Below are 26,697 nucleotides of genomic sequence, written 5' to 3'. Positions count from 1 at the left end.
GCTTATGAGACAGACGTTACCCCAAACATGTCTTATAGGTTATGACACAGACATTACACCAAACATGTCTTATAGGTTATGAGACAGACGTTACCCCAAACATGTCTTGTAGGTTATGACACAGGCATTACCCCAAACATGTCTTATAGGTTATGACACAGGCATTACCCCAAACATGTCATATAGGTTATGACACAGGCATTACCCCAAACATGTCTTATAGGTTATGACACAGTCTTATAGGTTATGACATTACCCCAAACATGTCTTATAGGTTATGACACAGACATTACCCCAAACATGTCTTATAGGTTATGACACAGGCATTACCCCAAACATGTCTTATAGGTTATGAGACAGACGTTACCCCAAACATGTCTTATAGGTTATGACACAGGCATTACCCCAAACATGTCTTATAGGTTATGACACAGGCATTACCCCAAACATGTCTTATAGGTTATGACACAGGCATTACCCCAAACATGTCTTATAGGTTATGACACAGGCATTACCCCAAACATGTCTTATAGGTTATGACACAGGCATTACCCCAAACATGTCTTATAGGTTATGACACAGGCATTACCCCAAACATGTCTTATAGGTTATGACACAGGCATTACCCCAAACATGTCTTATAGGTTATGACACAGGCATTACCCCAAACATGTCTTATAGGTTATGACACAGGCATTACCCCAAACATGTCTTATAGGTTATGACACAGGCATTACCCCAAACATGTCTTATAGGTTATGACACAGGCATTACCCCAAACATGTCTTATAGGTTATGACACAGGCATTACCCCAAACATGTCTTATAGGTTATGACACAGGCATTACCCCAAACATGTCTTATAGGTTATGACACAGGCATTACCCCAAACATGTCTTTTAGGTTATGACACAGGCATCACCCCAAACATGTCTTATAGGTTATGACACAGACGTTACCCCAATAATGGAGATTCTGAAAATATCGTTATCTTTTGAAATACTGTAGTTCCTGCGTTATTCATCACAAGCCATTAACTAAGACGTTAACTAAGACCTTAACTAAGACATTAAATAATACATTGACTAAATCCAGAAATCAAGTAGATCAGGGATGGGCAACTTTGATGTGGGTGGGGGCCACATAAAATCTGAATTCATCATGAAGGGACGCAGTTGCTCCCCGTTGACATAATACATAACATTGTTAGACAATTACAGCTGAAGGACAGAACTAAATAAAATTATATTATACATAGCATTAATAGACAGGTACATCTACATCTAAAATAACAATACACACTTTCATATTCTTATGCCTTAGCAATTCATGCAACATGTACTCATAATAACGTCTATACTGCAGTCATCCATTTTGTTACAGATGCTTACTGTTACAATTGGAAATCCTGATCCTAATCTCGCAGAACCAGTTGTTCTGTAAACACTAGCGAGATTCTTACAACATTAGGAACCACCCGTGTCCTTGGTTCTCCCATTTGACGTCAGTACTATTCAAAATATTAATGTGATTCATGTTGTACATTATGGTTGGTCAATATTCTAACCAATAAGAGACAATGATCAGTCTGGGGTTGGTCAATGCTCTAACCAATAAGAGACAATGATCAGTCTGGGGTTGGTCAATGCTCTAACCAATAAGAGACATGGATCAGTCTGGAGTTGGTCAATATTCTAACCAATAAGAGACATGGATCAGTCTGGAGTGAGGGGCCAGAGTTCTAAGCTTACTTACCAGAGATAAGGTATGGGGAACCTCCATGTAGTGTTTCAAGCTCAGACTCTTCCCATTGACCTGGAGAGGGAACGATGAGATATGGGAAATATTCAGTACACTATTTTACAGTCTGTACACTTTTAAGGCTTATAGACCTGATGATGTGGGAGTGAGCTGGTTCAGTGGTAGATGTGTGTGTGTGTGTGTGTTCTCTGACCTGGATGTGTGTGAGTGTAGTGGTAGCCAGTGTGTGTAGTTGTGTGTGTATGGATGAGTGTGTATATTCTCTGACCTGGATGTGTGTGTGGTTGTGTGTGTGTGTGGGTGAGTGTGTGTGTTCTCTGACCTCGATGTTTGTATGTGTAGTGGTAGCCAGTGTGTGTGGTTGTGTGTGTGTGTGTGTGTGTGTGTGTGTAGTGGTAGCCAGTGTGTGTGGTTGTGTGTGTGTGTGTGTTGTCTGACCTGGATGTGTGTGTATGTAGTGGTAGCCAGTGTGTGTGGTTGTGTGTGTGTGGATGGGTGTGTGTGTTCTCTGACCTGGGTGTGTGTGTGTGGTTGTGTGTGTGTGGGTGAGTGTGTTCTCTGACCTGAAGGTGTGTGTGTGGGTGAGTGTGTTCTCTGACCTGAAGGTGTGTGTGTGGGTGAGTGTGTTCTCTGACCTGAAGGTGTGTGTGTGGGTGAGTGTGTTCTCTGACCTGAAGGTGTGTGTGGGTGGACCTGAAGGTGTGTTGTGGGTGAGTGTGTTCTCTGACCTGAAGGTGTGTGTGTGGGTGAGTGTGTTCTCTGACCTGAAGGTGTGTGTGTGGGTGAGTGTGTTCTCTGACCTGAAGGTGTGCGTGTGGGTGAGTGTGTTCTCTGACCTGAAGGTGTGTGCAGATCCTCCGGAGCACATCATACACACTGTCCCTGGACAGCAGAGACACAAAGACATACTGCAGGATGGACGGACAAGGGGAGAGCGAGGGAGAGCGAGGGAGAGAGCAAGGGAGAGAAAGAGCATTAGCCAATTCAAATGTGAATGAAAGCATACACACTCACGTACGCTCACACTCATGCATGCACACATGTAAACACGTATTAAGCATTTCATCATGTACTCATAAAACCCGATGTCAGGAACATTTATAAGATCCATTAGGACATCAACTCATTACTAGGAATGCAATTTTCTCTAAATAGATCATGTGAACAGTAACTCAATCTACCATGGATTATATTTGACAGATGAAGGCTTAATGTAGTACACTGACAGAGGATATTTCAATAGTGATACTCCATTCCTCTTACATGGTGGCTGTACTGTACCTCTACTGAAAACACCACCAATGAGAGAGTAGGAATCCTTAAATCACTTACCAGACAATAGACAGTCATAAAATATCAGAAATCAAAGATTTGTAGTTATTATAGATCCCCATTTGCTGCTACTCTTCCTGGGGTCCAGCAAAATTAAGGCAGTTATACCATTTTAAAAACATTACAATACATATACAACAGATTTCACAACACATTAAGATTACAGAGTAATAAGAAACATTTTCCAGACATTTGCTCCAATGTAAAGGAGCAGGCAGGTGAACCGTTCTATCTCCCACACACTGGAAAGGGAACCAAGAAGGGACACTACCAAAATAGACTGTGACCTTGACACCCTTTCAGTGTTACCGAACCATGCGCTGACTTGCACTAGCTTAGCATGTTTGCATGAGGTGTTGTTTATTTTCCATCTACCTGTGCTTGGTGGAAAGAACGTGGTGCGGCACTAATGCCAGTTAGTCGTGTTTCCATTCACTGTGCCCAGAGGTGCTAAGGGGCTAACGCTCACCTTCTGACTGGTATCTGTGGTGATGGCTAGGCCGTTGGGCACCAGACCTGCTGTTTTGTGCTTCTTTACCAGCCTCACAGAGACCACGGGGATAGCAACCTATGATGGGGGAAAGAGGTGGGGAAAAAAGAGGACACAATATTATACCTTGTAGAGAGGGGGTATAACTGTACCAGACACAGGGGACATACTTGATCAGACACGGGGGACATACTGTACCAGAGAGGGGGTATAACTGTACCAGACACAGGGGACATACTGTACCAGAGAGGGGGTCTAACTGTACCAGACACGGGGGACATACTGGACCAGACACGGGGGACATACTGTACCAGACACGGGGGACATACTGGACCAGACACGGGGGACATACTGGACCAGACACGGGGGACATACTGGACCAGACACGGGGGACATACTGGACCAGACACGGGGGACATACTGGACCAGACACGGGGGACATACTGGACCAGACACGGGGGACATACTGGACCAGACACGGGGGGGGACATACTGGACCAGACACGGGGGACATACTGGACCAGACACGGGGGACATACTGGACCAGACACAGGGGGACATACTGGACCAGACACAGGGGACTTACTGTACCAGAGAGGGGGTATAACTGTACCAGACACGGGAAATACTTGATCAGACACGGGGGACATACTGTCCCAGACACGGGGGACTTACTGTACCAGAGAGGGGAACTTACTGTACCAGACACGGGGACATACTGGATCAGACACGGGGACTTACTGTACCAGAGAGGGGGACTAACTGTACCAGACACGGGGGGAGTAACTGGACCAGACACGGGGGGACTTACTGTACCAGACACGGGGGACTTACTGTACCAGACACGGGGGCATGCTGGACCAGACACGGGGGACTAACTGGACCAGACACGGGGGACATACTGGACCAGACACGGGCGACTAACTGGAGCAGACACGGGCGACTAACTGGAGCAGACACAGGGGCATGCTGGACCAGACACGGGGGACTTACTGTACCAGACACGGGGGGACTTACTGTACCAGACACGGGGGACTAACTGGACCAGACACGGGGGACTAACTGGAGCAGACACGGGGGACTTACTGGAGCAGACACGGGGGACTAACTGGACCAGACACAGGGGGCATGCTGGACCAGACACGGGGGGCATGCTGGACCAGACACGGGGACTAACTGTACCAGACACAGGGGGACTAACTGTACCAGACACAGGGGGACTAACTGTACCAGACACGGGGACATACTGGAGCAGACACGGGGGACTAACTGGAGCAGACACGGGGGACTAACTGGAGCAGACACGGGGGACTAACTGGAGCAGACACGGGGGACTAACTGGAGCAGACACGGGGGACTAACTGGAGCAGACACGGGGACTAACTGGAGCAGACACGGGGACTAACTGGAGCAGACACGGGGGACTAACTGGAGCAGACACGGGGACTTACTGGACCAGACACGGGGGACTTACTGTACCAGACACGGGGGACATACTGTACCAGACACGGGGGGACATACTGGACCAGACACAGGGGACATACTGGACCAGACACAGGGGACTTACTGTACCAGAGAGGGGGTATAACTGTACCAGACACGGGGAAATACTTGATCAGACACGGGGGACATACTGTCCCAGACACGGGGGACTTACTGTACCAGAGAGGGGAACTTACTGTACCAGACACGGGGGACATACTGGATCAGACATGGGGGACTTACTGTACCAGAGAGGGGGACTAACTGTACCAGACACGGGGGGGGAGTAACTGGACCAGACACGGGGGGACTTACTGTACCAGACACGGGGGACTAACTGTACCAGACACGGGGGACTAACTGGACCAGACACGGGGGACTTACTGGACCAGACACGGGGGACTTACTGGACCAGACACGGGGGGACTAACTGGACCAGACACGGGGGGCACTGGACCACTGCTGGACCAGACACGGGGGACTAACTGTACCAGACACGGGGGACTAACTGTACCAGACACGGGGGACTAACTGGACACGGGGACATACTGTACCAGACACGGGGACATACTGGACCAGACACGGGGGGACTTACTGTACCAGACACGGGGGACTAACTGTACCAGACACGGGGGGACTAACTGGACCAGACACGGGGGACTAACTGGACCAGACACGGGGGACTTACTGGACCAGACACGGGGGACTTACTGGACCAGACACGGGGGACTAACTGGACCAGACACGGGGGACTAACTGGACCAGACACGGGGGACATACTGGACCAGACACGGGGGACTAACTGGAGCAGACACGAGGGACTAACTGGACAGACACAGGGGGCATGCTGGACCAGACACGGGGGGACTTACTGTACCAGACACGGGGGACTTACTGTACCAGACACAGGGGGACTAACTGGAGCAGACACGGGGACTAACTGGAGCAGACACGGGGGACTAACTGGAGCAGACACGGGGACTAACTGGAGCAGACACGGGGGACTAACTGGACCAGACACGGGGGCATGCTGGACCAGACACGGGGGACATAACTGGACCAGACACGGGGGACTAACTGTACCAGACACAGGGGGACTAACTGTACCAGACACGGGGGACTAACTGTACCAGACACGGGGGACTACTGTACCAGACACGGGGGACATGGATCAGACACGGGGGACTTACTGGAGCAGACCAGACACGGGGGACTAACTGGACCAGACACGGGGGGACTTACTGTACCAGACACGGGGGACTTACTGGACCAGACACGGGGGACTTACTGGACCAGACACGGGGGACTTACTGTACCAGACACAGGGGGACTAACTGTACCAGACACGGGGGACATACTGGACCAGACACGAGGGACTAACTGGAGCAGACACGAGGGACTAACTGGAGCAGACACAGGGGGCATGCTGGACCAGACACGGGGGACTTACTGTACCAGACACGGGGGGACTTACTGTACCAGACACAGGGGGACTAACTGGAGCAGACACGGGGGACTAACTGGAGCAGACACGGGGACTAACTGGAGCAGACACGGGGGACTAACTGGAGCAGACACGAACTAACTGGACCAGACACGGGGGCATGCTGGACCAGACACGGGGGGCATGCTGGACACGGGGGACTAACTGGGCCAGACATAGGGGGACTAACTGGACCAGACACAGGGGACTAACTGTACCAGATGCATACTGTACCAGACACGGGGACTAACTGGGGCAGAGCAGACACGGGGGACTAACTGGAGGACACGGGGACTAACTGGAGCAGACACGGGGACTAACTGGAGCAGACACGGGGGACTAACTGGAGCAGACACGGGAGACTTACTGTACCAGACACGGGGGACTAACTGGAGCAGACACGGGGGACTAACTGGAGCAGACACAGGGGACTTACTGTACCAGACACGGGGGACTAACTGTACCAGACACGGGGGACTAACTGGAGCAGACACGGGGACTAACTGGAGCAGACACGGGGGACTAACTGGAGCAGACACGGGGGACTAACTGGAGCAGACACGGGGGACTAACTGGAGCAGACACAGGGGGACATGCTGGACCAGACACAGGGGGACATGCTGGACCAGACACAGGGGACTAACTGAAGAGGCAGGTTCGGGACAAAAATGGTTTTAAAGTTAAACAGAAGGAGACACGGATGGGGGAATGCCAGAGAGAAAGAGGGAGAGAGAGAGAGTGAGAGAGAGAGTGGGGTTGGATTACAGTTGGTTGGAGGAGAGAAGGGGCAGAATAAAGGAGGGGAACGCCCCTGATGCTAGAGAGAAGGGGCAGAATAAAGGAGGGGAAAGCCCCTGATGCTGGAGAGAAGGGGCAGAATAAAGGAGGGGAAAGCCCCTGATGCTGGAGAGAAGGGGCAGAATAAGGAGGATATGTGTCTAGTTGCAGATAGAATGCTGGGAATGCACTCTGACTGACCAGCTTATTGCAGAGGCCAGATGCAGAAGAGACAGGTGCCAGGTCTTAATTTGCACACGCACACACACACACACACACTTTGATTTGATTGGGCTTGATTTGCTCATGGACATCGGCTGCCTCTCCGTCGGCTGCCTGGCTAACAGCTCCGTCGGCTGCCTGGCTAACAGCTCCGTCGGCTGCCTGGCTAACAGCTCCGTCGGCTGCCTGGCTAACAGCTCCGTCGGCTGCCTGGCTAACAGCTCCGTCGGCTGCCTGGCTAACAGCTCCGTCGGCTGCCTGACTAACAGCTCCGTCGGCTGCCTGACTAACAGCTCCGACTAACAGGCTGCCTGACTAACAGCTCCGTCGGCTGCCTGACTAACAGCTCCGTCGGCTGCCTGAACAGCTGCCTGACTAACAGCTGTATCGGCTGCCTGACTAACAGCTCTATCGGCTGCCTGACTAACAGCTCTATCGGCTGCCTGAATAACAGCTCTATCGGCTGCCTGACTAACAGCTCCATCGGCTGCCTGACTAACAGCTCCATCGGCTGCCTGACTAACAGCTCTATCAGCTGCCTGACTAACAGCTCCATCAGCTGCCTGACTAACAGCTCCGTCGGCTGCCTGACTAACAGCTCCATCAGCTGCCTGACTAACATCTCCGTTGGCTGCCTGACTAACAGCTCCATCAGCTGCCTAACAGCTGCCTGACTAACAGCTCTATCAGCTGCCTGACTAACAGCTCTATCAGCTGCCTGACTAACAGCTCTATCAGCTGCCTGACTAACAGCTCTAACAGCTGCCTGACTAACAGCTCTATCGGCTGCCTGACTAACAGCTCCATCAGCTGCCTGACTAACAGCTCTATCGGCTGCCCGACTAACAGCTCTATCGGCTGCCCGACTAACAGCTCTATCGGCTGCCCGACTAACAGCTCTATCGGCTGCCCGACTAACAGCTCTATCGGCTGCCCGACTAACAGCTCTATCGGCTGCCCGACTAACAGCTCTATCGGCTGCCCGACTAACAGCTCTATCGGCTGCCTGACTAACAGCTCCATTGGCTGCCTGACTAACAGCTCCATCGGCTGCCTGACTAACAGCTCCATCAGCTGCCTGACTAACAGCTCTATCAGCTGCCTGACTAACAGCTCCATCAGCTGCCTGACTAACATCTCCGTCGGCTGCCTGACTAACAGCTCCATCAGCTGCCTGACTAACAGCTCTATCGGCTGCCTGACTAACAGCTCTATCGGCTGCCTGACTAACAGCTCCATCAGCTGCCTGACTAACAGCTCTATCAGCTGCCTGACTAACAGCTCCCAGCACATGTTCTAATTGGAAGTGGGCACGGTTGAAGGTGAGTAGTGACATAGTTGGACTTGGAAGTCTCAAGACTACTTCTCTCTGTCCGTCCATCTAGATATCGAGGGTCCTGCGGTCCTGTCTACTTCTCTCTGTCTGTCCATCTAGATATCACAGTCCTGTCTACTTCTCTCTGTTTGTCCATCTAGATATCGAGGGTCCTGCGGTCCTGTCTACTTCTCTGTCTGTCCATCTAGATATTGAGGGTCCTGTGGTCCTGTCTACTTCTCTATGTCTGTCCATCTAGATATCGAGGGTCCTGTGGTCCTGTCTACTTCTCTCTGTCTGTCCATCTAGATATAGTCGTCCTGCGGTCCTGTCTACTTCTCTCTGCCTGTCCATCTAGATATCGAGGGTCCTGCGGTCCTGTGTGGCTCAGCTGGTATTAGTGTGGTGCTAGCAATGTCAGGGTTGTGGGTTTGTTCCAGCTGGGGTCACACATTCTAAGATGTATGCACTCAGATAAAAGTGTTATATATTATTCATTATTGACGATCTGTCTATTATCTGCCAGGCCTTGACTTACCTTGATGTCCTTGCCAAAGAGGTTGGCATAGAAACACAGCCAGTTCCTGGAGATATAAAGACGTCCTTGCAGCAGGATGTCTCGGAGCAGAGCGCAGGAGTATACTGAGGGAGAGGAGACATAAACAGGTTCAAAATAGCTGCTAACTCAAGACAAGCACATTGCTAACACTGTTTGTTGCTTCTCACTAAAAATGTATGCACACATGACTAAGTGGCTTTGCTAAACGGCATATATTATATATAATTATAGCTCATGTGTCTTTGACTTGGCCTATAGATGCTTCTAAAATAGGTTCATAGGCATTGAATAAAGTAACTGGTACATATCTGTTAAACAGATGAAGACTGTATGTACCATCATCACTTTACCCCTAGTCTCAAATAGAACAGGGCTGTGTCTCACTAAAGCATTGTAGCACTACGATCATCTTAATTCCATTGAATCTAAATGGACGAAAGTTGATCTTAGTGCTACGATGCTTTAGGGAAACCCAACCCTGACCTAATATGCATAACCTGACCTCAAACCATACAACTTCCTGTTCAGGGCCTGAGGACTGGTTACCCTTAACAGAAACAATTACCAGAAATCCTTACCAGAAACCATTACCAGAAATCCTTACCAGAAACAATTACCAGAAATCCTTACCAGAAACCATTACCAGAAATCCTTACCAGAAACCATTACCAGAAATCCTTACCAGAAACTCAGAAAGATGGTTTCAAACACACTGAGTAGCCAATAGAGTTCTAAAAACAAAAATGACAAACTCATACACTATGTGGGGACAGAAACATAAGAAACTATATACATATTACAGACAACAACATTTGACAGTGAAAGTACTTCTACTAATAATAGAATTAGGGCTGGGACAATACCAGTATTGCAATACTCGTAGTATCATGGTAAGGGAACAAAACACAAAGTGGATATAACTTCTTTAGGAAAACAGTCCTAATGTTGGAAACAAACATCATTATGTCATCCAGAGTCACATGTATTTATTTTCCATCTGTAGCTCACAATATTTGACATACAACAGGTTTTTAAAGGACCGAAGAGTTAAGTGTGTTTCTTTTTTGTTTTCATTTTTGCCATGGGAAAAAAAATAGATGCTACCATAGCTAGCAAGTTAGCCAACAGTACATAAACACAGCATATGGAGCTAATAGGGCGATAGCCTGAAGTCAATGCACAGCATATAGACAGTAAGCTACAGACATGCTACAGTCACTAGCATGTTAACCTAAATAAACATACATCATACAGAGATACTACAACAGATGTTAGCATGTAGCATTGTTGTTGACAGTACCTTTCATTAGGATCTCGTCCTTCGGAACGCACTGGAAGAGTTTGTGGTACTGCGAGTTGTACTTGCTGACAGTCTGAGCAGAGGGACAGGGCAGAGTCATGAGCAGTTCCTTGGCTGGCCTCCCTCCCACCGGCACCGGCAAACCGGCGGCCGCCCTCTCTCTCAGAGGACGAGAGCTCTGCTGCACCAGACTCAGCATGCTGGAGCCGCACACACAGCCGCACACACACACACACACATCGACGGCGTGGCGGACCCCACTGCAAGACACAGACTGTCCTCCAACTAGTCAGATGTCAACCGGTGTCCTTTGTGTAGGTTTGAGGGGCAGTTCTCCGTTAGACAGACACACACACACACACCACTCCGGTCCGACAGTGTGCACCTCAGACCATCACTGAGCCCTTTCCCTCACCCTCCAACACTGGTCTGAAACCACACACACTCTCACACACTGCCCTTCTCAGCCACAGACACCAACACCCTGAGTCCTCCCTTCCTGCCTCTCTCTTGCTGCCTCTCTCGCTCTTGCTGTTTCAACACGACAGTGCACAGTGACTCCCCCCTATGCTCACCCCATGCCAGCCCAACCCATACTGCCGCCTCCTTACCCTCCTATCCTTGTGTTAATAACAGCTTGCTGCCCACAGGCACCACCCCCTCCCTCTCTCTCTCACCAAGCACATGAGACAGTCAGAACTGTCACCCCTGTTAATATCTGCAGCCAGCTGGTGTGACTGTGGGGCTTAGCAGCTCTACTTAATATTCCCCTTCGGGAGACATGGAGATAATAATCTCAGCTACGGTACAGTTCCTTTAATCTGGCCTGATGGCCTGCTGATCTCGCCAAAAGAGAGTGTGTTTGAGTTAATGGATAACCTCCTCACCTATTGAATAACCGTTGAGTTCTGAGCCTGAAGAACACAATCAAATCACCGGTACTACATCTGAATGGCTGGAGATAATCAGTTGTTGGGGCTGGATTAGTGAGGTGGGATGCTTAATAGAGTCTCAAGGCTACTATCAAACCTGGATCTGTCTAAGTCTATAGACAGATCTAATACATGTTTGTATTTCAGGATCACAATGCCTCGTTTAAATTGTATCTTAGCCTCGGTCACCCTCAACACTAGGAAACTCCTCAAAGGACCACTCCTAAAGGCAAACAATGACAGGGTTCACTGCCACACAGGTCTTAAAATCACTCAGTGCAGATGAATTGTGCATGAAAAGGTCAAAGGAACTTCATTCCAGAATGTGCAGTACATATGTAGGTAAAGGTCAACCAATATAAAGTGTATCATTTAACTCTTATAGGAAATCCACAATTGACTTGGCCTGCATCCAACTCGGCTGTAATTGGCTTATCTTTGTTAGGCAAGATGCAAAATCAATAAGGTACAGACATGATCTATAATACATTAGAGAGGAAACCTGCTACTCACCGAACCCCTGTAGCATTTCTTCACATCTTCATATGATAGGTCGTCAATCAACCTGTGGAGGAAATGATGAAGGAAATAGTGTGAAAAGGAGACATCTGCTCGTGTTTTAATATATCAGGCCAGTGCCTGTTTGTTTAGAGACATAGACTCAACACTATGGTGAATCTCATGGTGATGAAGCTTTTCCACTGGTCCACAGTGATTGTATTGATCTCATTAACTCCTATTGGATCATTTGTTTGATCTTAATCTTGTTGGAGAATAGTGAGACATTTCAACTATAATCTGATCCAACTGTCATCTGTGAACTCTGACCTCAGCATCAAATCAAACAGTAGTAGTGTATATTTGTCTGCTGTCTATGACAGTAATGTCGGCATGGTTCAGGGTCGGCTACCAGACAAAACATGTGCAGGACTGTAGAGAAGGGAAGCAGACAAATGGTATCTCACTCAAACAAACACTACGCGACCACACAAACACGACCACACAAACACGACCACACAAACACGACCACACATAAAGGGAGGTGAATGTGCTTTTATAAAACTGGGCTGACTAGTTACATTATGCAAACTCAGTGCCCCCCCTCCTCCCACACACACACTCTTTCGTACATCTGACAGGCAAGCATTAGTACAAGCACAAACATGTTTGCAAGCAAGCAAACACACACACACACAGTAAATACAATCCATATTTATGTTGATTTATTTTCCCTTTTGTACTTTAACTATTCACACATAATATGGCATTTGAAATTGTCTTTATTGTTTAGGAACTTTTGGGAGTGTAATGTTTACTGTACATTTTTATTGTTTATTTACTTTTGTTTATTATCTACTTCACTTGCGTTGGCAATGTTTACATTTGTTCCCCATGGCAATAAAGCCCTTAAATTGAAATAGAATTAGAGAGAGAGAGAGAGAGGCGTCAGCATGCTTCAGTTCGGCTTCCCAAAACAAACCAGTGTGCCGCGTACTCCCTTAAAAGGCCTTCTCTTGAAAAATAAATCAAAAATATGGCAATAGTACTGCTAGTATACACTTCCTCAAAATAGTCCAAATTAATCTAAGATAACTCAAGAAATCTGTCATTAATTTTGACGTTTTGCCAAGGAGATCTAAGTCGCGAAATTCTACATCTAAGATGTTTGGTGCACATTGAAAATGAGTCGTCTCTCATTGAATGGCATCAAAGACCTTACTGAAGAACCCTACTATTGACCAATCACCAACCAAGGAGCGTAGACTTCGGCTTGCATCAACAAATAATGTTGTGCGCCTGAACAGCGAGAAAACCCTTACCCAAGTCCAAAACTAACAAAAACGTCATCAAATGTGGTCATAATATACGCACAAACTCAAACTGTTTCTGTTGGGAAGCATGCAGACACCTTTATAAAGAAAGAGAGGGGCTCCCAGAAAAGTTGATCACATTGTTCTCTTAGGGGACATTTAGCTAGTTAGCAGGCAACTAATACAGATCTTGTTCTATCAAACCTCTGAGGTAGAAACAGCCCTGAGACTGGTGTATTCATACCAATGACGTATATAAACCCTGGATTGTTGATGCTATGCATAGACGTGTTCGCTGACAACGTCACGAAAAGGATGTGCACGCTTCAATGGGGCAGAAGTCTGTGTTGTTGTGATTCTGGATGGCCAGATAACTAGCAACAATGACAAGAAGCTGTCATATGGGGAATCATAGGTGGCTCATTTCAGCTCATTTTATCTTGTTCTTGATCCCTTGTTTTATTTGGAGGTGTTTTGACTGATGTCACGTCTTTGCTAATATGGCTAATATTCGCTAGCTAACCAACAACTGTAACAATATGTGAGAGACAGTGCTCATAGTGCAAATTTATGAATGTTATCACTAAACATTGGAGACAATATATAGTTTACATGTCAACATCATTCTAGTTGATTCTGCTGGTTCATTCTAGTTGCTTCTGCTGGTTCATTCTAGTTGCTTCTGCTGGTTCATTCTAGTTGCTTCTGCTGGTTGATTCTGCTGGTTCATTCTAGTTGCTTCTGCTGGTTCATTCTAGTTGCTTCTGCTGGTTCATTCTAGTTGCTTCTGCTGGTTCATTCTAGTTGCTTCTGCTGGTTCATTCTAGTTGCTTCTGCTGGTTCATTCTAGTTGCTTCTGCTGGTTCATTCTAGTTGCTTCTGCTGGTTCATTCTAGTTGCTTCTGCTGGTTCATTCTAGTTGCTTCTGCTGGTTCATTCTAGTTGCTTCTGCTGGTTCATTCTAGTTGCTTCTGCTGATTCATTCTAGTTGCTTCTGCTGATTCATTCTAGTTGCTTCTGCTGGTTAATTCTGCTGGTTCATTCTAGTTGATTCTGCTGGTTCATTCTAGTTGCTTCTGCTGGTTCATTGTAGTTGCTTCTGCTGGTTCATTCTAGTTGATTCTGCTGGTTCATTCTAGTTGATTCTGCTGGTTCATTCTAGTTGAGCAGCAGGGAGAGTTGAGAGGTGATGAGACATCCTGTGGGGTTTGTGAGAAGAGAAAATAGATCCTGCTTGCAGCTGAGCACCACGGCTGTGAGAGGAAAGGGGCCTCATGTCCCCGGGGCTAGTGAGACCATCGCCTGCTGCAAGATCAAATCAGTAGGCAGTCTGTTGCACAAGTACTGTAGAGGTTGAGTATGGATGTGCACAACCCTGGTCAACTGGGCTGCATTGTTGACCGGTTTTGTCTTTAGGATCAGTTTTTGATTTGATCCAATGGAGAGATTTTAATAGTCAGTTGTTGACAAGAGACACATACAAATAGCAGATAAAGGTCTCTCTCTCTCTCTCTCTCTGGAAAGGGTGTTTGAGGAAAAGGCCATGTTTTCATTCTATAAGCATCTGCAGTAAACGGGGGATCTTAGCAACCCTGTGGAGGATAGCTGGGGGTTTTCATTTCTCCTCTTGGGACAGAGCTCTGCCTCACTCATATAATCCTCTAGTCAACAGAGAATGCCTGTATTTATCTTCCATGGATAACATTTAGCAAGGCTATATCTATTATTTATTGCAATGTTGTAATGATTGAATGTTTATAAAAAGGTTCTAAAATGTTTATGGGCACCAATGAAATAATTAAGATGTGACAATAAACATGGGAGTTCTGCTGAATTGATTTCCTCAACGTTTCAGTTTTGGTGGGGACAATCCGGAACGGCTTATTATCCTGTAATATTGTACAGTATAGACAAAGACAATATGTTTACTCCACTCCTCTAGATATTTATTGCCATCAACAGGTGCTAAGAGTAGTGGCAATACATTTATTCCCTTGAACAACAAAGCTGATATCTATAGTGGGTAGGCACCATATTAGAGAGGTGGGTGAGTTGTTGGCTACAGTTTGTCCCTCTGCCTGCCTGTCTGTTGGAGGCTGGCTATAAATAACAGCTGGTCTTGTTCCCAGGTGGAGGGAAGCATGGTTATTGAAAAACACAGGCACTGTGCTCTGTTTCTGTCTCTCCTGTTCTTTTCATCCATCTCCCTCTCCCAGCAGTAAACTACTAGAATACACCCTCTCTCCTGTTCTTTTCATCCATCTCCCTCTCCCTGCAGTCAACTACTGGAATACATCCTCTCTCCTGTTCTTTTCATCCATCTCCCTCCCCCTGCAGTCAACTACTGGAATACATCCTCTCTCCTGTTCTTTTCATCCATCTCCCTCTCCCTGCAGTCAACTACTGGAATACATCCTCTCTCCTGTTCTTTTCATCCATCTCCATCTCCCTGCAGTAAACTACTGGAATACATCCTCTCTCCTGTTCTTTTCATCCATCTCCCTCTCCCTGCAGTCAACTACTGGAATACATCCTCTCTCCTGTTCTTTTCATCCATCTCCCTCCCCCTGCAGTCAACTACTGGAATACATCCTCTCTCCTGTTCTTTTCATCCATCTCCCTCTCCCTGCAGTCAACTACTGGAATACATCCTCTCTCCTGTTCTTTTCATCCATCTCCCTCCCCCTGCAGTCAACTACTGGAATACATCCTCTCTCCTGTTCTTTTCATCCATCTCCCTCTCCCTGCAGTAAACTACTGGAATACATCCTCTCTCCTGTTCTTTTCACCCATCTCCCTCTCCCTGCAGTCAACTACTGGAATACATCCTGTTCTCTCTCTGTTCTTTTCATCCATCTCCCTCCCCCTGCAGTCAACTACTGGAATACATCCTCTCTCCTGTTCTTTTCATCCATCTCCCTCTGCAGTCAACTACTGGAATACATCCTCTCTCCTGTTCTTTTCATCCATCTCCCTGCAGTCAACTACTGGAATACATCCTCTCTCCTGTTCTTTTCATCCATCTCCCTGCAGTCAACTACTGGAATACATCCTCTCTCCTGTTCTTTTCATCCATCTCCCTCTCCCTGCAGTCAACTACTGGAATACACCCTCTCTCCTGTTCTTTTCATCCATCTCCCTCTCCCTGCAGTCAACTACTGGAATACATCCTCTCTCCTGTTCTTTTCATCCATCTCCCTCTCCCTGCAGTCAACTACTGGAATACATCCTCTCTCCTGTTCTTTTCATCCATCTCCCTCTCCCTGCAGTCAACTACTGGAATACATCCTCTCTCCTGTTCTTTTCATCCATCTCCCTCTCCCTGCAGTCAACTACTGGAATACATCCTCTCTCCTGTTCTTTTCATCCATCTCCCTGCAGTCAACTACTGGAATACATCCTCTCTCCTGTTCTTTTCATCCATCTCCCTGCAGTCAACTACTGGAATACATCCTCTCTCCTGTTCTTTTCATCCATCTCCCTTCAACTACTGGAATACATCCTCTCTCCTGTTCTTTTCATCCATCTCCCTCTCCCTGCAGTCAACTACTGGAATACATCCTCTCTCCTGTTCTTTTCATCCATCTCCCTCTCCCTGCAGTCAACTACTGGAATACATCCTCTCTCCTGTTCTTTTCATCCATCTCCCCCTGCAGTCAACTACTGGAATACATCCTCTCTCCTGTTCTTTTCATCCATCTCCCTCTCCCTGCAGTCAACTACTGGAATACATCCTCTCTCCTGTTCTTTTTCATCTCATCTCCCTGCAGTCAACTACTGGAATACATCCTCTCTCCTGTTCTTTTCATCCATCTCCCTCTCCCTGCAGTCAACTACTGGAATACATCCTCTCTCCTGTTCTTTTCATCCATCTCCCTCTCCCTGCAGTCAACTACTGGAATACATCCTCTCTCCTGTCTCTTTTCATCCATCTCCCTCTCCCTGCAGTCTTTTCATCCATCTCCCTCTCCCTGCAGTCAACTACTGGAATACATCCTCTCTCCTGTTCTTTTCATCCATCTCCCTCCCCCTGCAGTCAACTACTGGAATACATCCTCTCTCCTGTTCTTTTCATCCATCTCCCTGCAGTCAACTACTGGAATACATCCTCTCTCCTGTTCTTTTCATCCATCTCCCTCTCCCTGCAGTCAACTACTGGAATACATCCTCTCTCCTGTTCTTTTCATCCATCTCCCTCTCCCTGCAGTCAACTACTGGAATACATCCTCTCTCCTGTTCTTTTCATCCATCTCCCTCTCCCTGCAGTCAACTACTGGAATACATCCTCTCTCCTGTTCTTTTCATCCATCTCCCTCTCCCTGCAGTCAACTACTGGAATACATCCTCTCTCCTGTTCTTTTCATCCATCTCCCTCTCCCTGCAGTCAACTACTGGAATACATCCTCTCTCCTGTTCTTTTCATCCATCTCCCTGCAGTCAACTACTGGAATACATCCTCTCTCCTGTTCTTTTCATCCATCTCCCTGCAGTCAACTACTGGAATACATCCTCTCTCCTGTTCTTTTCATCCATCTCCCTCTCCCTGCAGTCAACTACTGGAATACACCCTCTCTCCTGTTCTTTTCATCCATCTCCCTCTCCCTGCAGTCAACTACTGGAATACATCCTCTCTCCTGTTCTTTTCATGCATCTCCCTCTCCCTGCAGTCAACTACTGGAATACACCCTCTCTCCTGTTCTTTTCATCCATCTCCCTGCAGTCAACTACTGGAATACATCCTCTCTCCTGTTCTTTTCATCCATCTCCCTGCAGTCAACTACTGGAATACATCCTCTCTCCTGTTCTTTTCATCCATCTCCCTGCAGTCAACTACTGGAATACATCCTCTCTCCTGTTCTTTTCATCCATCTCCCTCTCCCTGCAGTCAACTACTGGAATACATCCTCTCTCCTGTTCTTTTCATCCATCTCCCTCCCCCTGCAGTCAACTACTGGAATACATCCTCTCTCCTGTTCTTTTCATCCATCTCCCTGCAGTCAACTACTGGAATACATCCTCTCCTGTTCTTTTCATCCATCTCCCTGCAGTAAACTACTGGAATACACCCGCTCTCCTGTTCTTTTCATCCATCTCCCTGCAGTCAACTACTGGAATACATCCTCTCTCCCATTCTTTCAACATCCTCTCTGTTCTTTTCCCATCTGCCTGTCAACTACTGGAATACACCCTCTCTCCTGTTCTTTTCATCCATCTCCCTGCAGTCAACTACTGGAATACATCCTCTCTCCTGTTCTTTTCATCCATCTCCCTGCAGTCAACTACTGGAATACATCCTCTCTCCTGTTCTTTTCATCCATCTCCCTGCAGTAAACTACTGGAATACATCCTCTCTCCTGTTCTTTTCATCCATCTCCCTCTCCCTGCAGTAAACTACTGGAATACATCCTCTCTCCTGTTCTTTTCATCCATCTCCCTGCAGTAAACTACTGGAATACACCCTCTCTCCTGTTCTTTTCATCCATCTCCCTGCAGTCAACTACTGGAATACATCCTCTCCTGTTCTTTTCATCCATCTCCCTGCAGTCAACTACTGGAATACATCCTCTCTCCTGTTCTTTTCATCCATCTCCCTGCAGTCAACTACTGGAATACATCCTCTCTCCTGTTCTTTTCATCCATCTCCCTGCAGTCAACTACTGGAATACATCCTCTCCTGTTCTTTTCATCCATCTCCCTGCAGTAAACTACTGGAATACACCCTCTCTCCTGTTCTTTTCATCCATCTCCCTGCAGTAAACTACTGGAATACACCCTCTCTCCTGTTCTTTTCATCCATCTCCCTGCAGTCAACTACTGGAATACATCCTCTCTCCTGTTCTTTTCATCCATCTCCCTGCAGTCAACTACTGGAATACATCCTCTCCTGTTCTTTTCATCCATCTCCCTGCAGTAAACTACTGGAATACACCCTCTCTCCTGTTCTTTTCATCCATCTCCCTGCAGTAAACTACTGGAATACATCCTCTCCTGTTCTTTTCATCCATCTCCCTGCAGTAAACTACTGGAATACACCCTCTCTCCTGTTCTTTTCATCCATCTCCCTCTCCCTGCAGTCAACTACTGGAATACATCCTCTCTCCTGTTCTTTTCATCCATCTCCCTGCAGTCAACTACTGGAATACATCCTCTCTCCTGTTCTTTTCATCCATCTCCCTGCAGTCAACTACTGGAATACATCCTCTCTCCTGTTCTTTTCATCCATCTCCCTGCAGTAAACTACTGGAATACATCCTCTCTCCTGTTCTTTTCATCCATCTCCCTGCAGTAAACTACTGGAATACATCCTCTCTCCTGTTCTTTTCATCCATCTCCCTGCAGTCAACTACTGGAATACATCCTCTCTCCTGTTCTTTTCATCCATCTCCCTGCAGTCAACTACTGGAATACATCCTCTCCTGTTCTTTTCATCCATCTCCCTGCAGTCAACTACTGGAATACATCCTCTCTCCTGTTCTTTTTTTCATCCATCTCCCTGCAGTAAACTACTGGAATACATCCTCTCTCCTGTTCTTTTCATCCATCTCCCTGCAGTGTTCTTTTCATCCATCTCCCTGCACTGGAATACATCCTCTCCTGTTCTTTTCATCCATCTCCCTGCAGTCAACTACTGGAATACATCCTCTCTCCTGTTCTTTTCATCCATCTCCCTCTCCCTGCAGTCAACTACTGGAATACATCCTCTCTCCTGTTCTTTTCATCCATCTCCCTGCAGTAAACTACTGGAATACATCCTCTCTCCTGTTCTTTTCATCCATCTCCCTGCAGTAAACTACTGGAATACACCCTCTCTCCTGTTCTTTTCATCCATCTCCCTGCAGTCAACTACTGGAATACATCCTCTCTCCTGTTCTTTTCATCCATCTCCCTGCAGTAAACTACTGGAATACATCCTCTCTCCTGTTCTTTTCATCCATCTCCCTGCAGTAAACTACTGGAATACATCCTCTCTCCTGTTCTTTTCATCCATCTCCCTGCAGTCAACTACTGGAATACAATACATCCTCTCTCCTGTTCTTTTCATCCATCTCCCTGCCTGTCAACTACTGGAATACATCCTCTCTCCTGTTCTTTTCATCCATCTCCCTGCAGTCAACTACTGGAATACATCCTCTCTCCTGTTCTTTTCATCCATCTCCCTGCAGTAAACTACTGGAATACATCCTCTCTCCTGTTCTTTTCATCCATCTCCCTGCAGTCAACTACTGGAATACATCCTCTCTCCTGTTCTTTTCATCCATCTCCCTGCAGTCAACTACTGGAATACATCCTCTCTCCTGTTCTTTTCATCCATCTCCCTGCAGTCAACTACTGGAATACATCCTCTCTCCTGTTCTTTTCATCCATCTCCCTGCAGTCAACTACTGGAATACATCCTCTCTCCTGTTCTTTTCATCCATCTCCCTGCAGTCAACTACTGGAATACATCCTCTCTCCTGTTCTTTTCATCCATCTCCCTGCAGAATACTATCCTCTCTCCTGTTCTTTTCATCCATCTCCCTGCAGTCAACTACTGGAATACATCCTCTCTCCTGTTCTTTTCATCCATCTCCCTGCAGTCAACTACTGGAATACATCCTCTCTCCTGTTCTTTTCATCCATCTCCCTGCAGTCAACTACTGGAATACATCCTCTCTCCTGTTCTTTTCATCCATCTCCCTGCAGTCAACTACTGGAATACATCCTCTCTCCTGTTCTTTTCATCCATCTCCCTGCAGTCAACTACTGGAATACATCCTCTCTCCTGTTCTTTTCATCCATCTCCCTGCAGTCAACTACTGGAATACATCCTCTCTCCTGTTCTTTTCATCCATCTCCCTGCAGTCAACTACTGGAATACATCCTCTCTCCTGTTCTTTTCATCCATCTCCCTGCAGTCAACTACTGGAATACATCCTCTCTCCTGTTCTTTTCATCCATCTCCCTGCAGTACAACTTTTCACCATGGTCAACTACAATACATCCTCTCTCCTGTTCTTTTCATCCATCTCCCTGCAGTCAACTATCTGGAATACAATCATCCTCTCCTGTTCTTTTCATCCATCTCCCTGCAGTCAACTACTGGAATACATCCTCTCCTGTTCTTTTCCATCCATCTCCCTTTTCATGCAGTCAACTACTGGAATACATCCTCTCTCCTGTTCTTTTCATCCATCTCCCTGCAGTCAACTACTGGAATACATCCTCTCTCCTGTTCTTTTCATCCATCTCCCTGCAGTCAACTACTGGAATACATCCTCTCTCCTGTTCTTTTCATCCATCTCCCTGCAGTCAACTACTGGAATACATCCTCTCTCCTGTTCTTTTCATCCATCTCCCTGCAGTCAACTACTGGAATACATCCTCTCTCCTGTTCTTTTCATCCATCTCCCTGCAGTCAACTACTGGAATACATCCTCTCTCCTGTTCTTTTCATCCATCTCCCTGCAGTAAACTACTGGAATACATCCTCTCTCCTGTTCTTTTCATCCATCTCCCTGCAGTAAACTACTGGAATACATCCTCTCTCCTGTTCTTTTCCTGTTCTTTTCATCCATCTCCCTGCAGTAAACTACTGGAATACATCCTCTCTCCTGTTCTTTTCATCCATCTCCCTGCAGTCAACTACTGGAATACATCCTCTCTCCTGTTCTTTTCATCCATCTCCCTGCAGTAAACTACTGGAATACATCCATCCTCTCTCCTGTTCTTTTCATCCATCTCCCTGCAGTAAACTACTGGAATACATCCTCTCTCCTGTTCTTTTCATCCATCTCCCTGCAGTAAACTACTGGAATACATCCTCTCTCCTGTTCTTTTCATCCATCTCCCTCTCCCTGCAGTAAACTACTGGAATACATCCTCTCTCCTGTTCTTTTCATCCATCTCCCTCTCCCTGCAGTAAACTACTGGAATACATCCTCTCTCCTGTTCTTTTCATCCATCTCCCTGCAGTAAACTACTGGAATACATCCTCTCTCCTGTTCTTTTCATCCATCTCCCTGCAGTAAACTACTGGAATACATCCTCTCTCCTGTTCTTTTCATCCATCTCCCTGCAGTAAACTACTGGAATACATCCTCTCTCCTGTTCTTTTCATCCATCTCCCTGCAGTCAAACTACTGGAATACATCCTCTCTCCTGTTCTTTTCATCCATCTCCCTGCAGTCAACTACTGGAATACATCCTCTCTCCTGTTCTTTTCATCCATCTCCCTGCAGTCAACTACTGGAATACATCCTCTCTCCTGTTCTTTTCATCCACCTCCCTGCAGTAAATTACTGGAATACAGCGTTTAGATATTTGAAGACAAAGATACCAAGAGTAATTTGAATAACAATATTCAACAGTTCAAAATCTATCAAACATATATTTCCCCTGTCTTACCTGAACCTTAGTCATCAGGTTGAAAACAAAACAGGACATTGATTTCTGCAGGAAAGTTGTTTATCTTCCTGTGAGAAGTGGAAGGTGTAACCATGGATACAGTGTGTATATGTGTGTCTCAAAGTGTCCTTGGCTGCGGCGCTGAATGGCATAGCTAATTACAAGCCTGAGGAATGATACATTAGAAAGGGAATACCTCCCTCAGGCAGACAAAGACAAAGAGAAAATTGGACAAAGAGCACTGAGAGGTCAAAGGTGAGAGGTCAATGCCATAACCTACCTCTGTGTCGTTCTGATATTTACTTGAACAGTCACCTTTCCATTTGTAATTTGGCTGAACTATCACCTTTAGGACAGAAACCTAGCGTCTGCATTCATCTAAAACCATAGGAAAGGTGACGCAATATGGTGGACACTGGCCAGCCATTTTCTTTCCCTTCTCCGTCTTTCACATCAATTCATGAAGGAAACAAAATAAGTAAAATAAATCCACTGTAGACCAATGAGACGCACCCTGAAAATAAATCCACTGTAGACCAATGAGACGCACCCATGAAAATAAATCCACTGTAGACCAATGACACATACCCATGAAAATAAATCCACTGTAGACCAACAAGACACACCCATGAAAATAAATCCACTGTAAACCAATGAGACACACCCATGAACAACACAGTTCAGAGTTCCCACCCACTAGTCAATGACAGAGAGAAGACATCACAGTCACAACACACTGCAGTAGCCTACCCTGCTAAATCCCATCCCAGGACAGCTTCACCAGGATTAGAATGCCCTTCCTGCCTTAGATCCTGGTTATATAAGCCCCAGCAGCTCCACAGTTAGAGCATCCTATTCCCTATATAGTGCACTCCTTTAGACCAGAGTCCCATAGCAATATAGGGAATAGGGTGTGGCATTTGGGACTCTAGAGTACAACCTGTCAACGCCACATGGAGTCAGGTGGCGCCACCACCGTGACGTGGAGTCGGGTGGCGCCACCACCGTGACGTGGAGTCGGGTTGCGCCACCACCGTGACGTGGAGTCGGGTGGCGCCACCACCGTGACGTGGAGTCGGGTGGCGCCACCACCGTGACGTGGAGTCGGGTTGCGACACCACCGTGACGTGGAGTCGGGTTGCGCCACCACCGTGACGTGGAGTCGGGTTGCGCCACCACCGTGACGTGGAGTCGGGTTGCGCCACCACCGTGACGTGGAGTCGGGTTGCACACCACCGTGACGTGGAGTCGGGTTGCGACCACCACCGTGACGTGGAGTCGGGTTGCGCGACACCACCGTGACGTGGAGTCGGGTTGCGCCACCACCGTGACGTGGAGTCGGGTTGCGACACCACCGTGACGTGGAGTCGGGTTGCGACACCACCGTGACGTGGAGTCGGGTTGCGACACCACCGTGACGTGGAGTCGGGTTGCGACACCACCGTGACGTGGAGTCGGGTTGCGACACCACCGTGACGTGGAGTCGGGTTGCACCACCACCGTGACGTATCCACCCCCAGACTGCAGCTTTCCTCACGTAGCTGTCTTGTAACCCACCGTAGCAGGAATGTGCGACACCAAACGTGGAGTCGGGTTCAGACACCACCGTGACTGGCTGCTCGTGTGAAATAGAGTCCTGTCTGTCTGGCTGCTTGCGTGAAATAGCTATACCAGAGGCCTGTCTGTCTGACGTGTCAGGTTGCACCACCACCGTCTATACAGAGGACCTGTCTGGTTGCACCACCACCGTGACGTGGAGTCTGTCTGTGTTAGTCTACAGAGGACACCACCTGTCTGTGTCTAATAGTCTATACAGAGGACCTGTCTGTCTGTGTCTAACCAGTCTATACAGAGGACCTCACGTCTGTCTTGTAACCAGAGGACCTGTCTGTCGTGTCTAGTCAGGGACCTGTCTGTCTGTGTAAGAGACAAAGAGGACCTTCAGTCTGTGTCTAACATTAAGCCTGTCTGGGTTGTCTGGGACCTGTCTGTCTGTGAAATAGTCTATACAGAGGACCTGTCTGTCTGGTCTGTCTATACAGAGGACCTGTGAAATAGTCTATACAGAGGACCTGTCTGTCTGTGTCTAATAGTCTATACAGAGGACCTGTCTGTCTGTGTCTAATAGTCTATACAGAGGACCTGTCTGTCTGTGTCTAATAGTCTATACAGAGGACCTGTCTGTCTGTGTCTAATAGTCTATACAGAGGACCTGTCTGTCTGTGTCTAATAGTCTATACAGAGGACCTGTCTGTCTGTGTCTAATAGTCTATACAGAGGACCTGTCTGTCTGTGTCTAATAGTCTATACAGAGGACCTGTCTGTCTGTGTCTAATAGTCTATACAGAGGACCTGTCTGTCTGTGTCTAATAGTCTATACAGAGGACCTGTCTGTCTGTGTCTAATAGTCTATACAGAGGACCTGTCTGTCTGTGTCTAATAGTCTATACAGAGGACCTGTCTGTCTATGTCTAATAGTCTATACAGAGGACCTGTCTGTCTATGTCTAATAGTCTATACAGAGGACCTGTCTGTCTATGTCTAATAGTCTATACAGAGGACCTGTCTGTCTGTGTCTAATAGTCTATACAGAGGACCTGTCTGTCTGTGTCTAATAGTCTATACAGAGGACCTGTCTGTCTGTGTCTAATAGTCTATACAGAGGACCTGTCTGTCTGTGTCTAATAGTCTATACAGAGGACCTGTCTGTCTGTGTCTAATAGTCTATACAGAGGACCTGTCTGTCTGGCTGCTTGCGTGAAATAGTCTATACAGAGGACCTGTCTGTCTGTGTCTAATAGTCTATACAGAGGACCTGTCTGTCTGTGTCTAATAGTCTATACAGAGGACCTGTCTGTCTGTGTCTAATAGTCTATACAGAGGACCTGTCTGTCTGTGTCTAATAGTCTATACAGAGGACCTGTCTGTCTGTGTCTAATAGTCTATACAGAGGACCTGTCTGTCTGTGTCTAATAGTCTATACAGAGGACCTGTCTGTCTGTGTCTAATAGTCTATACAGAGGACCTGTCTGTCTGTGTCTAATAGTCTATACAGAGGACCTGTCTGTCTGTGTCTAATAGTCTATACAGAGGACCTGTCTGTCTATGTCTAATAGTCTATACAGAGGACCTGTCTGTCTGTGTCTAATAGTCTATACAGAGGACCTGTCTGTCTGTGTCTAATAGTCTATACAGAGGACCTGTCTGTCTGTGTCTAATAGTCTATACAGAGGACCTGTCTGTCTGTGTCTAATAGTCTATACAGAGGACCTGTCTGTCTGTGTCTAATAGTCTATACAGAGGACCTGTCTGTCTTTAGTCTATACAGAGGACCTGTCTGTCTGTGTCTAATAGTCTATACAGAGGACCTGTCTGTCTGTGTCTAATAGTCTATACAGAGGACCTGTCTGTCTGTGTAATAGTCTATACAGAGGACCTGTCTGTCTGTGTCTAATAGTCTATACAGAGGACCTGTCCTGTGTTAAGATACAGAGGACCTGTCTGTCTGTGTTAATAGTCTATACAGAGGACCTGTCTGTCTGTGGTGTCTGTGTGGAGGACCTGTCTGTCTGTGTCTAATAGTCTATACAGAGGTCCTGTCTGTCTATGTCTAATAGTCTATACAGAGGACCTGTCTGTCTATGTCTAATAGTCTATACAGAGGACCTGTCTGTCTATGTCTAATAGTCTATACAGAGGACCTGTCTGTCTGTGTCTAATAGTCTATACAGAGGACCTGTCTGTCTGTGTCTAATAGTCTATGACCTGTCTGTCTGTGTCTAATAGTCTATACAGAGGACCTGTCTGTCTGTGTCTAATAGTCTATACAGAGGACCTGTCTGTCTGTGT

At 47.0% G+C, this 26,697-nt stretch overlaps 1 protein-coding gene across 11 annotated transcripts in view; it reads right to left on the bottom strand.

Moving 5' to 3' along the window:
- LOC112240585 (GRAM domain-containing protein 2A) overlaps nucleotides 1-26,697 on the bottom strand; it is a 41,202-nt gene that overhangs the window by 8,632 nt on the left and 5,873 nt on the right. For 8 of the 11 annotated variants that reach the window (XM_042316592.1, XM_042316586.1, XM_042316591.1 and 5 more), the window contains 6 exons: nucleotides 12,167-12,218; nucleotides 10,722-10,995; nucleotides 9,401-9,504; nucleotides 3,563-3,661; nucleotides 2,598-2,669; nucleotides 1,756-1,815 (listed from right to left, as the gene is read on the bottom strand). In XM_042316592.1, coding sequence (XP_042172526.1) covers nucleotides 1,756-1,815; nucleotides 2,598-2,669; nucleotides 3,563-3,661; nucleotides 9,401-9,504; nucleotides 10,722-10,995; nucleotides 12,167-12,218 — 661 coding nt within the window. Of the gene's footprint in view, nucleotides 1-1,755; nucleotides 1,816-2,597; nucleotides 2,670-3,562; nucleotides 3,662-9,400; nucleotides 9,505-10,721; nucleotides 10,996-12,166; nucleotides 12,219-12,481; nucleotides 13,071-26,697 lie in introns of those variants that run through there. The other 3 variants (XM_042316594.1, XM_042316595.1, XM_042316593.1) reach the window with 3 other exon arrangements.

This window comes from Oncorhynchus tshawytscha, unplaced genomic scaffold (genome assembly GCF_018296145.1).
Source record: "Oncorhynchus tshawytscha isolate Ot180627B unplaced genomic scaffold, Otsh_v2.0 Un_scaffold_7250_pilon_pilon, whole genome shotgun sequence".
Taxonomy (NCBI): Eukaryota; Metazoa; Chordata; class Actinopteri; order Salmoniformes; family Salmonidae; genus Oncorhynchus; species Oncorhynchus tshawytscha.
The sequence above is the reverse complement of the archived record's forward strand: the minus strand, read 5'-3'. Positions and strand labels throughout refer to the sequence as shown.